The sequence below is a fragment of the Channa argus genome, chromosome 21 (genome assembly GCF_033026475.1).
Source record: "Channa argus isolate prfri chromosome 21, Channa argus male v1.0, whole genome shotgun sequence".
In the NCBI taxonomy this organism is placed as follows: domain Eukaryota; kingdom Metazoa; phylum Chordata; class Actinopteri; order Anabantiformes; family Channidae; genus Channa; species Channa argus.
In genome coordinates this window covers 4075964-4090795 of record NC_090217.1, presented here as the reverse complement: position 1 = coordinate 4090795, position 14832 = coordinate 4075964, and the positions used below count along the sequence as shown (strand labels likewise).

At 40.2% G+C, this 14832-nt stretch overlaps 2 protein-coding genes across 6 annotated transcripts in view; both read right to left on the bottom strand.

Annotated features, from left to right (window-relative positions):
* The window catches only part of creb3l2 (cAMP responsive element binding protein 3-like 2), a 30988-nt gene extending 22664 nt beyond the window's left edge, over positions 1-8324 (bottom strand). For 2 of the 5 annotated variants that reach the window (XM_067491189.1, XM_067491190.1), the window contains exon 1: positions 590-712. In XM_067491189.1, the coding sequence (XP_067347290.1) occupies positions 590-697 (108 nt within the window). In that variant the 5' untranslated portion in view covers positions 698-712. Of the gene's footprint in view, positions 1-589; positions 713-7413; positions 7906-8007 lie in introns of those variants that run through there. The other 3 variants (XM_067491191.1, XM_067491192.1, XM_067491193.1) reach the window with 3 other exon arrangements.
* A 319-nt stretch (positions 8325-8643) lies between these two features.
* ssbp1 (single-stranded DNA binding protein 1) lies at positions 8644-14078 on the bottom strand. The gene is made up of 7 exons (XM_067491195.1): positions 13959-14078; positions 12584-12668; positions 11762-11819; positions 11539-11679; positions 11077-11164; positions 10334-10422; positions 8644-10256 (listed from the first exon to the last, which is right to left on the bottom strand). The coding sequence occupies exons 2-7, from the start codon at positions 12605-12607 to the stop codon at positions 10213-10215; spliced, it is 444 nt and encodes a 147-aa protein (XP_067347296.1). The 5' UTR covers positions 12608-12668; positions 13959-14078; the 3' UTR covers positions 8644-10212.
* Between the last annotated feature and the right edge of the window lie 754 nt (positions 14079-14832).

Sequence of the window (14832 nt, the reverse complement as noted above, 5' to 3'; positions counted from 1 at the left end):
GAAGGCTAACTAGACACCAGATGGAGACGTTTGTGTCTTAAGTCCTTCTTGAATGCACACTGTAACCCATGAGGCAGGATTCCAGCTGCATGATCCATAAAAAAGAAATCAGAGTTGCACATGTTGCAGCTCACACTGTTTAAGAAGCAGTTTACAGCCTTCAGGGACTTTGGTGTGTAATAACTGAAAATAATTAGTATCCTGCAGCAAGTTTAAATTAAGCTTTGTGGATTGTGCAGCTCTAAAATGTCTATAAGATGAATGGGATGGAATGTCGTCTGAAACGACAAAACCCAGAAAGGAGGAAGGAAAGAAAGGCCAGTTTGCTGCATGTCACCAAGCTGCTATTATAGTAAACTGCTTCCAGGCTCAGTTTAGGGCTGGGTGTAGAGGTATTTTAAACCCACACCCTGCTAACCACACACACACACATACACACACACACACACTTAAAACCTTTCCCCTGAAGCAAACAAGTGGGGGACAGAAGGAGGCAAACACACAGACAGGGGGTTAAATTTAGCTTTGCCTCAGAGAAGAGAGTCTCCTGTGGATTTTCCATAATGATCGCTCACACACTGATTACTACCTTTGCTTTGCTCTTCGTCTCTGGGTCCACTTTCAAAGTTAGGACTGAAGTTGCATCAGATTTGAAGAAGAGAGAGGGAGAGAAAAAAAAGATCCATGTGCTCCCCATGTGTTAAGTTACTGTCACTCTCTACAGCTTCAATCTCAGCGAGGCAGATAAAGCAAAGCTCCACTGGCCCATCGGTGTCTCATGCAAATCACATCCATAAGCGGAAAGTGTGGTAACGCATATTTAAAGAAACAGGTCATAACAATAACACTTCGTGGACCAAATGAAACTTTTTGCAAATCATAGTTGTGCACGTTTCAAACACAAGATTCCCGTCTGTCAGGACGAGCTCCTCAAATCTCAGACATTTTTCCATAAAAGTAAATAAATCATTTTCATTAGTTATTTGTCTCTAAAGGACCAATTACGCCTGTTAATATCACATGATCTGCATCTTCATCTATTTTTGTTTATATGTGTAAATATGTAGTTCCTCCACCCGGATAACGGCCTCAGATGCACCAACTGCTGTTTTTCTGTCAGGAACCAATAAACATAAACAATAAATTGACAATTTAAAGAACAGCGAAATCCATTCTCAAGCCCACGTGCACTGTATGACACAAACTGTTGCTTTAATGTCACACTCTTATTTTATCTGTTGTTCTCTTGCATCTTTAATTTCCACAGAGCGATGGAAGGAAATGTACTCTCAATGTTACTGCCTCTTCCGACAAGAAAAATAATCATTAGAAACAATCACTTCCAAAACCAGGTCGCCGCTTTTTAATTATTTTACTAGAGCTGGAATAACTAGAAAAGTCGACAAACGTTTTTCCTTATTTCACTTGTTAATTGAAATGTAATTAATTAATTAATTGATTAATTAATTAAATTAATTTTAAAGTTTCAGACTATTAGTGGGACAAATTAGCAAACATTACCGAGCACCTTTTTCCACCATAATAACACATTTCATAGGCTAAATAAAGAAAATATATGTGAAACCTGCACTACTCTTGATTTGACTTTAGTTTAGTTAAGAATGCACCTGCTCCAATATAATTAACTGACTTCCTTTCATAACTCTGATCTCGGTTTCTCACAGACCAACCTGAAGATCCGGCACCACACCTGTAATAATAACACAGGGTGCTTCTTCATCCTCATCATCATACGCACATTCCAGCTGACACAGAAAAATGAGTGACAGATAAAAGAGCCTGGACTCATATTCAAATCTTGAGCGTGTGTGTCGCTCGGTGTACAAACGGTGGAGACACTTTGACCTTTGATGGGCAATAAAATGTGACTCCTTGTCAAGTTATGTCATCATTTATTGATTCCTGATAGAAAACAGGGCTGCTATAAGAGTGTGTGTGTGTGTGTGTGTCATGATGTCCTGAATGACCGACGCGTCCCACTCACTGACTCTCGTGTTACAGCAGACACATGGGCCATTCACAGGGCGATGGAGCGAGGCCACCGGCGAGCTGGATGCCCTGCCCCGAAGGAGAACAGGCTCTGCACTGTGAGCACATGGATCAAGCTGTTTGCCCTTGACTCTGTGTGTGTGAATAAATTACTGTATCCTGACTCGTCACGTATTATGATAAAAGTGCAGGATTATAGCTGGTGTCACATTTCTCGACAGAGATGAATTTTGTTATATTCATATAACACTGATGTGGCCTAAGTCCAAATGTCCCACTGATATATATTTGCAACCTTTAACTGTTGTGCAGCAAGAATTTTGAGTGAGAATAAGTCAGAATCATAGCTGTGCCCTTACTGACAGTTTCAGATGTGCTAAACAGAGACAGGCAGAAATTCAGAGGCTCTCAGAGAGTTCGGGACACAGACAGCGAGAAAGAAAGAGAGAGAGAGCCCAAACTTAAATAGCATTCCACGCACTCCTTCATGCTTGCTGCTCAGCACACGTTGTACTTGTGGAGAGCGGAAGATCACAACATGCAAATAAAAAGTGTGTATTTGCTCCACACATTCCCAAGAGCTTTCCACCTGTACATCACGCCTGCTGCACGCACAGCACAGGCCTCACTTTCATATTTTCACGCAAACGGGAATGACAACAATACATTTGCCAACAAGATGTCAGCCTCATTTGGTACTAATTATGTTACTTATGTTCTATGCTTGTGTGAAGCACTTTGTAATAAGCTCAATAAATCTGTATTATTCATCATCATCATCATCAGTAGTAGTAGCAGTAATATCATTGAATGGCGATGGATTCATCACGCCACATGCAGCCATGGAATGTGTACGAGGAAACACAAGTGTATTGTATTTGAGTTCCATTTCATGCTGGTGTGGAATTTATATTTTATTAATATTTGAAAATATATTTTATCTAGAAGATGCCTCCAGCTGTCCATCAACCGATGCCTATTCATGGCACAGTGTGTATGGCTGACAGTGTTAAATTATGAATGCAATACAGTTGCCACAACTCATCCAACAAGATCTGTCAGTTCCACAATAAACACAATAAAGTTGTACATTCTCAAATAATCAACTACAACTGTTTTTCAGCCCTTTATCACTTTGAATTTCTGTAAAATATTCCCTCACGTCATACAGTCAAATCGTAAATAACTTTTCACCTCACTACAACGTCAAAGCACGTCTCCACCTTCATACCTGATGCCGTCCTATTATCTTAAAACCAGAGGAACTTGATTGTGACAAAAGCTGGTTGGAGGGCTGGTTCAGGGCCCATGTCTACTTTAGAACCAGTGCAATAACTGGCCCTCAGCCAGGAAAACTGGTTCTAGAGTACACCAAATCTTTAAGGGTGTAAAACTGAGAGCCGCTCTTGTCAGGGGCTGGGGGTGGGGCTACTGTGGTCAACAAAATAAGTTAGTGACTCCGCCTCACAGCTGGAAGGATCCTACAGGCAGTTTGCAGTCACCTACTAACTAACATGCATGTGTTTGGACTGTGGGAGAAACCGGAGTCCCTAAGTATAGGGAAAGGAAAGGCCAGAGACTCTGTGAGGCAGCAGCGCTAACCACTCCACCGCCGTGCCGCCCCACAGTTGCTCTCTAGCGTGTGGAAAAGCAACACGGTTCTTAACAGGTTCACAACCAGGTCCGACCTGGCTCCAGCACCAGTTCAGCACTCGCAACAAGTTCTTGTTGGTCGAAAAGGGGAAAGAGGCCGAGATGGGAGGGAAGGGCGGCTGATGAGAGGAACAGCCGTCGAGGGTCAGGATCCCACACACGCTACCTACTAAGAGGGTTTACGCCGTGGTGAGGAATCTGATGTCAACAAACCCCCCTGAGACAGAGAAAGTGAGACCCGAGAAACAAAGACTGCAGTCTGTTTCTAAAGCTGCCTGAGTTTCAAACACTACAGTCTTGTTCACATTCATGAACAAGACTCCACACACACACACACACACACACTATCCATAGAATATTCACCTCTTCATAGCACAGTCTGGGCTCTGTGCACAGTGTGAGTGTTTTGGAAAAAGGTCACCTTTTTAAAGCTCAGTGAAGCCTCCTCAAAAAAGAAAGAGAGCAGATCAGCTACATGCAACCTAAACATACACACCTGTACGCTGTTTCCCTACCTGAGGAGAAGGTCCACACCATCCTCCCAGCATCACTATTAAACTTAAAGGAGACGTGATGTGATTTTAGCCCCAAACCCCCTGACTAATTCACAATCAGGACAAAATTAAAGAACATCTGTGCATCAGAAAATAACTGTCCAATGCCAGCAGAGACCATTAACTTCACATTCAGTACACCCCCCCCACCCAGAACACCTACCTACTAACACCTGAGCTGTACAAGTCCTGCTTCTGGAAGATCGGATTTCCGGCCTGTCAGACACTCTGCTCGACTGTCTTTAGCATATCCGGGATAAATGGCAGTGAGCATGTTTGGATAGTATTAGAGCAGTGTTTCGTTTTGTTTGCATCTTCCACCCATGTGTGGTTCAGCTACGTTAAGGTTCAAAAGCAACGTGGTTCGCTACTTCACCAACTTTGTTTCCTCACTAAACCTCGTTACTGTTGGATGTAATAACCTGCTGCATTAAGGACACGTGCACGTTTATTGTAGATATTGTGGGGGACAGTGTCACTCTTCTGTTTTTCCTCTAGAGCCTAATGGTGCTGACACATCACGCATCGTTGTATTTGGAAATTCTGCTGGGTTGAATTTAAATTCTCAACTGATGCATGATTCAGCAGCTGGTGCATTAATTTCTTCTGTTTCTGTAGCCTCGGGTCTCTTTTAAAGCACCTACATTCACAGCAAGAATACTCTTTGAAGCTTTAACAGCAAGTCTTTACCTGTCTGCAGGTTTTTCCTAGACGAGGTAAATGCAAAAGTGTGTGTGTGTGTGTGTGTGTGTGTGTGTGTGTGTGTGTGTGTGTGTGTGTGTGTGTGTGTGTGTGTGTGTTTGTGTGTGTTGTTTTGGGCTCACTTGGTTGCTGTGGTGTCTGATTCCCATCCTGCAAACCAGCTGGATTTCTCCATGTAAACCCAGCTGCTCCTCCCATTGCCTTCACACACTCGCACATACACACACACACAAATGCACACACAGCATCTGTCTCACTCTCTCCATCTAACACACACTCTCTTCTTGGCCCACAGTGATACCCAGAAACGCGTTAGGGGTGGAACTTCAAGTTACATAACTGCAAAAGGCCATTTTAAAGCAGGCTATGCTGTACTTAGGAAGTAAGTGTGTGTGTGTGTGTGTGTGTGTGTGTGTGTGTGTGTGTGTGTGTGTGTGTGTGTGTGTGTGTTTTATCTACTGTATTTCTACTGAATTCTGCTGGTTATTGCTCAATTTTTCTTTTCTCACCATGAATATTCATGGTAAGTAACCTTGCACAAGATGCAGATTTGACACTTCAATTTTAAATTCTCAAACTCAAAATGTGTGTAAACAAAACTAATAAGAATGTTGTAGTTTTTATTCTATTAATTCCCAATAAGAAGCATCCTCTGGAAGAAATGTCTTGCCACAGATACAAAACCTGCAGAGGTCTTTTCTAAGAGACAGGGTTCTAATGCTAAGGTCTTTTTTTGCATGCAAGTAGGTCAATTAGTTTCACATCTTACGCTCATACTCGTTAAAACTCTTGATACCATCAATTCTTGAAGCTGCGCTGAAGCAGTTTGTTGATTCATTGAACACAATTTTTAAAGTAATCTGACGAAAACGAAATGAAGTGGGAGCTTTCTGACTTTGCATGCATCAAAAAGTCAACTCGTGGAGACGCTAAAACAAAGCTCTGATATAGTTTATTTACATGTAAAGTGACATCCCAGCTCATCTTTGCTCCTTTTTCTCGTATATTAATAACAATGTTCTGCCTGTGTTTATGTCTTAGAGATACTAATGAGTCCAACATCAGTCAACTATTCTTCAAACAGCCATTTTCCCCTGGTCGCTCTGTGATGTAACCACCACTGCAACCAGTTAGACTTTAATTAGCTCCCAGTGCACACAAACTTGGGGAAGCTGGAGCTGGAAATGAGATGCAATAAGTTCAGTTTGAAATGATGCATTTAAAAGCATGATGTGTGTGTTTGTGCTTCTTTGACTTAATTCACAACATTAGTGGATGTTCCACAAACCCATGCTTCATTTAATTTTACAAAATAATAAATATAATTTGGCTTTATGAAAGATGATTACAAGAATTGTCTATTTTGGTGCACTCTGTGCACTCAGGCATCTTTAAAACCACCAGAACCAACCCATATACTGTCATGGCTCAGGAGCCTTCGCCAGGAGAGAGTGCAGTAGGTTCAGCCATCGTTTAACACTTCATCTGCCTCCTGAGCTCAAGTTTTTTTAATAATGAATGATTCTTTTTTATGTAACTTTTGTGACTCTCTTTTAAATCCAAAATGACAGTCAACCTTTAACGTAAAGCTAATTAGACAACAGCTCCTTTTTCTACATTTATTATAAAGTTTTGCAGGTGGGAAAATGAAGATCCTGAGAGAACTGGTAACAGGCCCTGAAATATTCCAAGCATGATCTATATTTACAGTTTAAGGTTTTTAGAGCAAATATTCTCTATTCCCCGCTTCTTCAGTGTAACTATGATAAAAGAAATTAAACAAAATCAAATATTAATGTAAATCAAACTTGCCTATTTTGTCTGATGCTGATACATTATTATACTGAGCTTTAATAAACTGATGGATGAAAGAAATCCGTTTATTGGTGCCCAGTTTGTTTATAATAATAATATAATATGGAAAAAAGTGTGCAAAAATGAAAAATATTTGAAGATAAAAAGCTGAACTCCCAGGATAGCCTGAAAGCCTACTCATATCGATCAATATATTTCAGTGTTGCACTGTTAATTAAGAAAAAAAACATCATTAGATAGAGCTTGTGACTTTAGTCCGAGTCTAAACTGAGTTCAGGTGAGGTTTGCCTTCTACTGTATCTCTCCCCGGTGCTGGATCCTTTAAGTATTCTTTATATAATACAGTCACGTGTTTGTCATTTTCAAGATGTTGTCACAAAGTTGCTAAAATGTCCTTAAAGCAAAAGAGGAGAAAAACCAGCCTAAGAATCCTGCATCCTGGACCCCAGGGCTCAAGTTGTAAATGGAGAGCAGGGCACCGCGCGCACACACACACACACACACACACACACACACACAATCCTCCCCCTCCTGATTAAAAAAAAAAAATCCCGTCATATTAAAGTGACTATTTGCCACCGTAAGGCTGCAGAGCTGATCACCAGGTCTTAATCGATCACACATACACACACATTTCCCTTTCCCCACACACTCCATCCATCCCGGATCCATGACTTACATTGGTGTGCAGATCACAGTCGATCTCCCCGGTCTCAGACAGCTCGCTGAGGTTCCTGTCCCAGTGTAGAAACGCTTCGCCGCTGTCCAGGATTTCCATGACTCGCTCCTTGTCGGCCTCGATGCAGTTTGTATCTCCTATAGCAGCGAAAGTCAGCCGAGGGTTTGTTACAGTGATCAGACTGGAAACCAAACTCCAACTCCCCCCCTCCAAAAAAAAAAGTTCCCAACAAGTTGTGCGAGATGAGGAACAAAAATAACTAAAAGTCAATGGGAAACGTGTCCCGTTGGTTTAGAGGCACCGGGATAAAAGTGTCAGAGAGCTGCAGGAGTCCGATTCAGGCACAGACTTGTTGTTGTTTATCATCTCTTCTCTGGTTCAGGGTCCACAGCTCTCAGCAGCCCCTCTTTCCTTTTCTCTACTCCTCCTCCTCCTCCTCCTCCTCGCCAGACACACAGGAATTTATGGGGCGGAGACACACGAACAGTAACACTGAAGAATAATACATTCGCTAACATTCATGGCGAATTATTGATGAACTACAAAAACAATTGAATACATTAGACATAAAATGTCAAATGTGTCGTAACTCACCCTTTCCAGATGTGTCCGTCAATATTAACGTTAGAAAAACATGCTTCCTTAGGTGGATCTTCAAAATAAAACCCACCTTTGGGTCAAAAGTGAAGATTAAAAACTAAAGCTCCGTTTTCAGTCTAAATTTTGGATAAGCGGTCTTAGTGTTCAAAGAATGTAACAAGAGGATTATTAAAATGGAACTAAACACTGTTCATTGTAAAGGACTATTGTTTGACATTTAACGTTTACCCGAGGGAAAGCTGTGAATTGTTACCCTGAAAGTCATGGATATTATTTGTATTTATTTTTAATCAAAATCCCTCATCACTCATTTCCAGGCTCAGTCAACGTCAAAGTCAGAGGCTTCCCTACAACTCACAGCCCCGCCCACATGAACTTAGCTGACCAATCAGGTTCCTCTCTGTTAAAGCCCCCGCTGCTCTTCCCCAAACATCCTGTAACAGACAAGCAACGCAGCAAATGACACAAGACTTGTAGAACTCCCGCGCCCAATCACGTTAGGCCAAGAATCCCTTTGCCTTAACGCCCGCCCCTCCTGGAAGAAAACGACTCAATCAAAATACGAAAATGAACCAAAAGCTGTGCAAATATTCCATCATTTGAAAAATACTAGTTAAAAACACGCCGTACTACGATTGTTTAATATTTTTAATACATTTTTCTTTTTTTTTTCCAAGCTTGTTTTTAATAGTTTACAAAGTTTTTCCCCTTTCATGAACTATTAAGATCTTCTTAAGTGAATTCAGGAAACAATTCTCACAAAAAGCTATGTATTCCTACTGTAGGGAGTGAACATAAAACATTACAGAGACATTAACCAACCACAGTGAACTGAAAGCAAGCAGTCACTGAGGAGGAAGGAAATTAAAAAACAGACAAGAGCGATAACAACTGACAAGAGTGACAGGGCAGAAAACATTATTAAATGTAACAGATAAACTGATTCACACTGTCAATGCAATAATGTATGTATCCTTTGAACCGTGCTCAATTCAGCAACCGAAAGAAGAAAACAAAAATCAGGGGAAACAAAGTTTAATCGAAGGTGCTTCCTCTGAAATTGGATCCTAATGTTCTTTTGTCCAGAGTTTCACTACAGACTGCAGCTGAACAACCTTAAATCATGAGAAATTTGCTTGAAGAAAAGTGCAGAAACATAGCTGATACTAGCACGTGACACAGACTTAAAATGCTCATTATATACAAATGAAAGCTCTTTTAAATCCAGTAGGTCAGTTTTTAAATAATGTTTTTTGACTTGGAGGTCCCTTACAAAAGACAGCTACCTAGAGGTTGTAATCACGTCTGAAGCAATGTGCTCATTTGTTGCAACAATTGAGGTTAACAGGTTCTCACACTGACTTGACATTGTATTAGTTAAAACCAGCGCCATCTTGCAGTTGAGAGAGGAAGCAGTTGAATTAAACAATCCACCAACTATCCTTTCTTTAAAGCTTAGAAAGAGATATTTAGATTTGTGGTTCTGAGTTAAACATCTTTATCAAAGCTGAAGTGTGTGAGTTGAAAGGTTCCAATATTTAGTGACGTTTCTCATGAGTTTTTCATGCATATTTCCCCCCAGTTGTGTTCAGATTAGAAAGTACAGCATTTTCTTCAATACTTAATTGTTACATTGAGCTGAAAATTAAAAATGTCAGTTTGAAGATGCCTTGGTTTTACCTGGTGAAAAGTTGAGAAGTATTCCAACCATGTGAGTGAGAGTGAAACCGAATTAGTAAAGAAAAACTTTTATAATTTGTCTCAGAGATGCTTTTAACAGAACTGTTCAAAACCTTGTACTTGAGTCCAAAACTTCATGGTTAAGAAGCATTTTGAATGGAATTGGATTGATTACAGAATTATTTCAGTGCATTTTGATCCCTTAAACTCGTGCATGAACCATAAAACTTTGCATTAAGTGTATCTCTGTCAGGGTTATGTACAACTAATACAATCAGAATAATATTCAGTCCTACACTTATAGAGTACTACAAGAGTGGGGCCTCTTCTGCTACTCGTGTTTTCCAACAGCAGGAGGCGCCACTGTCAAACTTGATCAGCGTGGAGTTTCACAGCTTAATCTGTACACTCAGTTCCTTCACTTGGTGGAATTCAGTTCCTTATTCTTTTGTGTGGAGAAAATACAAAAAAAAATATAAAATAAAAAAGTTGCTCTATTGAAAACAGATGAAGAGTCCTTCAGGTTCTGTCTCGTACGTTGTCACTCAGGAAGACGATGTTGTCTGAGGAGACAGAGGCGGGTTTTTTTAAGAAGTCATGCTGAAGGCGTCTGTGTGCAAGTGCATGTCTGTTATCTGACCTGCGATGATGGTGGTGGCCTGACGCCTAACTTGGTTCTTGTCCACGTACTCTCCATAATCCAGTTTCCCCTCCACCAGTATCCTGGACCTAAAAAAGAGACACTAGGGATCAGCCTCTGAAATCAATTTCATCATCTGATGGAATTAAATCAAATGGGTTTACAACTATGCCTAAGACCTGTTCTACACTCCGCATTCATCCATATTTGGTCTGCTGTCTACAAGTTAGATGGGATTTCTACACTGTCCCTGTTCTACTGAGAAACAGGTCAAACAAGGTCAGTTTTCCACCTCAACATTTTAAAACGTTAAACGTTAAAGTTGAAGTATTCAAACTTCAGCAGCCTTTTATCATTTATATATTTAGTTCTTGACATTTACTCCCTCTACTCACCCAGTTACAATCATTGGTAGAGGTTTAGAAAAACCTGATTCTCCCAGGTAGATTTTTACTGGAGAGAACACATTTCTCTACCATTTACACCAATCAGAGACAACAACAATACACGTTGTCATGACTGAATGGTGCGTATAGGGCTGAGTAGTCGCAGAACGGTCAGCGTGCCCTTGCTAGTTTTAGTGAAAAGGCTGCTTGGAGCGTGCTGAAAACATACATTTTGCATAGCTAAACAAATAACTAAAACTGTTCCTCATTCAAATCTGGGCGGGAACATCTGGGAACCGTCATGTAGCCTATTGATGATCTTGTCCTTTGCCCGTTCAGCACACCAGTAGATCATACCCTTTCTTGACGTACTGATAGGCCACGTCTCTCAGACCAGGTTTGAACACTGACACACGATGCCACGTTGTCTTCTGACTGATGTCACCTGGAAAATGGCAGCACAAGAATCAGCTTTGCAGTAAACGTGTCATTTTACAGCACAAAACAACAGCACACTTTTCTTTATCTTCTCCCACAATGAAACAGACTGGGTCAGAATAGTCATTACAACCAAATCACAATTTATGATCTTTAGGTATTTCCTAATGTTTTGGGGGCGGCTGTAGCTCAGTTGGTAAGGCAGTCCCAGCTATAGGTCCCCTCCCCAGCTGTGCAGTGCCGGTCCAAGGCCGGTCCAAATTGGGGAGGGTTGACTCAGGAGGGGCATCCGGTGTAAAAACTGTGCCAAATCAACATGTGGACAATGATCCACCGTGGCGACTCTGAACTCATGGGAGCTGAAAGGCAATGACACTGTACCTGTTGATGTCATTTCTCCTTCTCCTGAGCGCCACATTTCATTTGTTGCTAATGAGAAGATGGTGACGGGGTTACGACCCTCCACTTGTCTCATCACAGGATCCTGGCCAACTCGACCCAACAGTTGAACACGGTTTATCGCTGAAACAAAGACACAAATTGTTTTTTAAGTTCGACTAATGTCTACACACTGTTAAATATACAACACACTAACTTCACTTACATCTTTCTAGGATGAGGCTGGTGTCTGTGCTCATATGTCTCACCACCTGTCTGAATATCTGAAGGAAAGAGAAGTTCACCAAACAATTAAACATTACTCGAGTTTACCTGCATGTCCTCACAGACTCATACACAAATCTATTCATAATTTCCAGTGGAAGTTTTTGCCAGGTGTAATAAAATTCATTCCAAACTCTTCTGAGATATGCCACTGTTAAGAACGGGATGGGCGTGAGTTCAATGTGACTTTGACCTCAACCAAAAACCTAATTAGTTCATCCTTGACTCCTGGTGGTGCCAAATTAATAAAAAAACTCCATCAAGGTGTTACAGTGATTTCGTGTTTACAAGCATGGAAAGTATATGAGATCACAGTGACCATGACCTTGGACTTCCAAAAAGTAAATCAGTTCATTCTGGAGTCCAAAGGAACACTTGTGCCAAATTTGAAGGGGTTCTCTCAAGGCATTCCGGAGATATTCTGTGCATAAATTGGATGAACAAACGATCGCTTGGATAAAGGAACAGTCCAAGAACACACACAGCTTTTGTTGGTGCTGAGGCATTAAAACAACTAGAACTGATAAAACATACTCAAAACCCAAAGAAGGTCTTTATTTTTCAATGAATGATGGTATGCCTGAATATATTACCCATCTCATAGAAGGACTCCTTGATAATTATCAACGACACACACACTTGACATTGAAAATATATTCTCCTGGACTAAAGGATCAAACATCAAGATTGCTCAATCTTTTTCATTCATAGGTGCCTCTGAATAAAAATAAAACACATCCATAGTGTTATTTAGGCTTCTCACCTGAGCTGAGGCGCTTCTCAACATCTTCTCTGTGTGGCACAAACCGGTCTAAGACGGAGGGACAGACGACTTTTACACGAGTGACCTGAACAACATCAACAACAAGAAGACACCAAAATCACTAAGAATGAAGGAGGTGTGGGCTACAGTATAACATGCTAAAAACCAAATTGTTTTCTACTCTAAATTATATAGAGTCAAGTCCTTAAGTCGATTGCTACAAAAAAGAAAAGTAAAAACCAACTGGTGCAGTAATTTTCTCAAGCACAAATAGTAACAAAAAGGCCACTTTAATTGTGGAATGTAATCAGTAAAGAAAATAATTGTTAGGTGAACCCCTAATTGAGAGGATGGCAACAGATTAGAAATGACTCACTATGAAGGAGACAGTTTACCAGCACCACAATCTACATCACTACCCACCTGTAGACCCCACATAGCCAAGAGATGAATTTGGTCTGGATGTGGACTGAAATACAATTTATTCTGAACTAATTTTCTATTCAAATTCAGACCACTGCGGAGTAACTGATTACATGTCATCTCATACACACATTTTATCTGAATATATTAAAGATTAATTATTATTAAAGAACACATATTAAAGAGTTGGTGAATGTATTTTGCTGATTCAGGCTGTGATTTGAAAGCATAGTTTCTATTAAACTGAGGTGGGATTTATTAATAATTATTTCAATAACGATGACTTGTAACTGCACAAAGATTCTTTGATCCCTAAAAGAATTTCTGACAGTGTTGATACAGATCACAGAACAGCCACTTTTAGGCTCAGTGAAGACTTCATAGAAAAATACTTCCTAATGTTGAACGTGATCAAACAGGACTTGATCTTAAAGGGTCAGAGCAATGGTTTCCTGGGGGTCCTCAATTCCACGTCCGGCCGCTGCCAGTCTTTCATCTCTTTCATTGTATTCTATTGAACTGCTTTGATAGAGGACTGAAAATTATGTTTAGCAGATAAACTGATGTTATATACCAAGTTTGGCACAAGATGAGTCGTTTGTTAAGAAGCACACAAAGTAACGTTAGCAATAAAATGTGGAGATTTCAGAATGAAGTTTGCTTGGACTGCGGGTGTTTAGTTATATGAGGTTTTGTTTGAGGGTCAGAAGTCAGACACGATTACGAGCCAAACATGTAAATACGGAATTAACGTCAGAGCAGCAATGTGGCTTCTGGAGACTCGCGCCACCGGATCTACACACTAAAATAATCCTCAAAATTAACTGTTTCGCTTGGACGATTTGGTTTGCGGGTTATAGAATGTGAAACGCAGAACTAGAAACAAGACGTTGGCTGAAGGATATGTAAACTTGTAAAAGAACCACGATAGGAAAAGTCGCTGAGCACTTACCAGGTGCAACACTTCAGACGATTTGAGTAACCTCACACCGTTTCCGGTCCGTCTCTAATACATGTCCGTCGGATGTCGTTTTAAAGTTCCGCTTACAGCCAAAACATCGTAGAAATGTACTTTCACATCTTAAAGTCATTCATAGCAATAAAACACATATTAAAACTTTCTAACAACGTTCCTCTGCAATGCAATCCTTTATCTTTACAATGTCGCATTCTGTTTTAATTGTGTTTCAATGTGACAAGACTAAAGGTTTTTCACTTGTTATCGTAATGATATGAAGTTGGTTGTTACGTTTATATTTTTATTAAAGTATACTCGCCGTTGCTCCCAAAACACCGCCACATGGTAATGTGTCCACATTGTGTTAAGGTTTTGCTATTGAATAACAAAAGGGCGAAGAAATAGTATAAACATTATTTTAGGAGCCTATGAAAGCATAATCAAAAGGACAGGTGTGTTGATACAGTATGTAAAAATCCCCACGTGTCTGATAGTTACAGCAGATGTCATAACTCAAAGTGTAGCATCATACGTTGATGCCTTATAAGTATAGCATATTCAAAATTAAAAGCATGGAAGCTATTTTCTATAGAAGCGTATGAATTGCCATTTGTGTTATGAGCCTCATACGCTTCGATACTTTTTTGCCAGTGGAAAAAAAGGGGACAGGTTTGTCGTGATAAAAAAAAGAAACCACGGCATGTAAAAAATATGAAAAGTCCCTAAAAAGTTCTTGTAATTTTACTTTTTATCTAATCTGACTTCAAAAGTAAAAACTTTGACTGTTTATAAAATAAATGTTGACTATTTGTTCATCATTACAAACATTTCCTCTTTTTTTCTACTGTCAGAAATAGACTTCCATATA

Coding starts and splice junctions, on each gene's coding strand:
- ssbp1 (XM_067491195.1), bottom strand. CDS start 12,607: ATGTTGAGAAGCGCCTCAGCTCAG. Junction 11,165..11,538: donor AGGAGAAATGACATCAACAG/GTACAGTGTCAT, acceptor GCCATTTTCCAG/GTGACATCAGTCAGAAGACA. Junction 10,423..11,076: donor TATCAGTACGTCAAGAAAGG/GTATGATCTACT, acceptor TCTCTTTTTTAG/GTCCAGGATACTGGTGGAGG.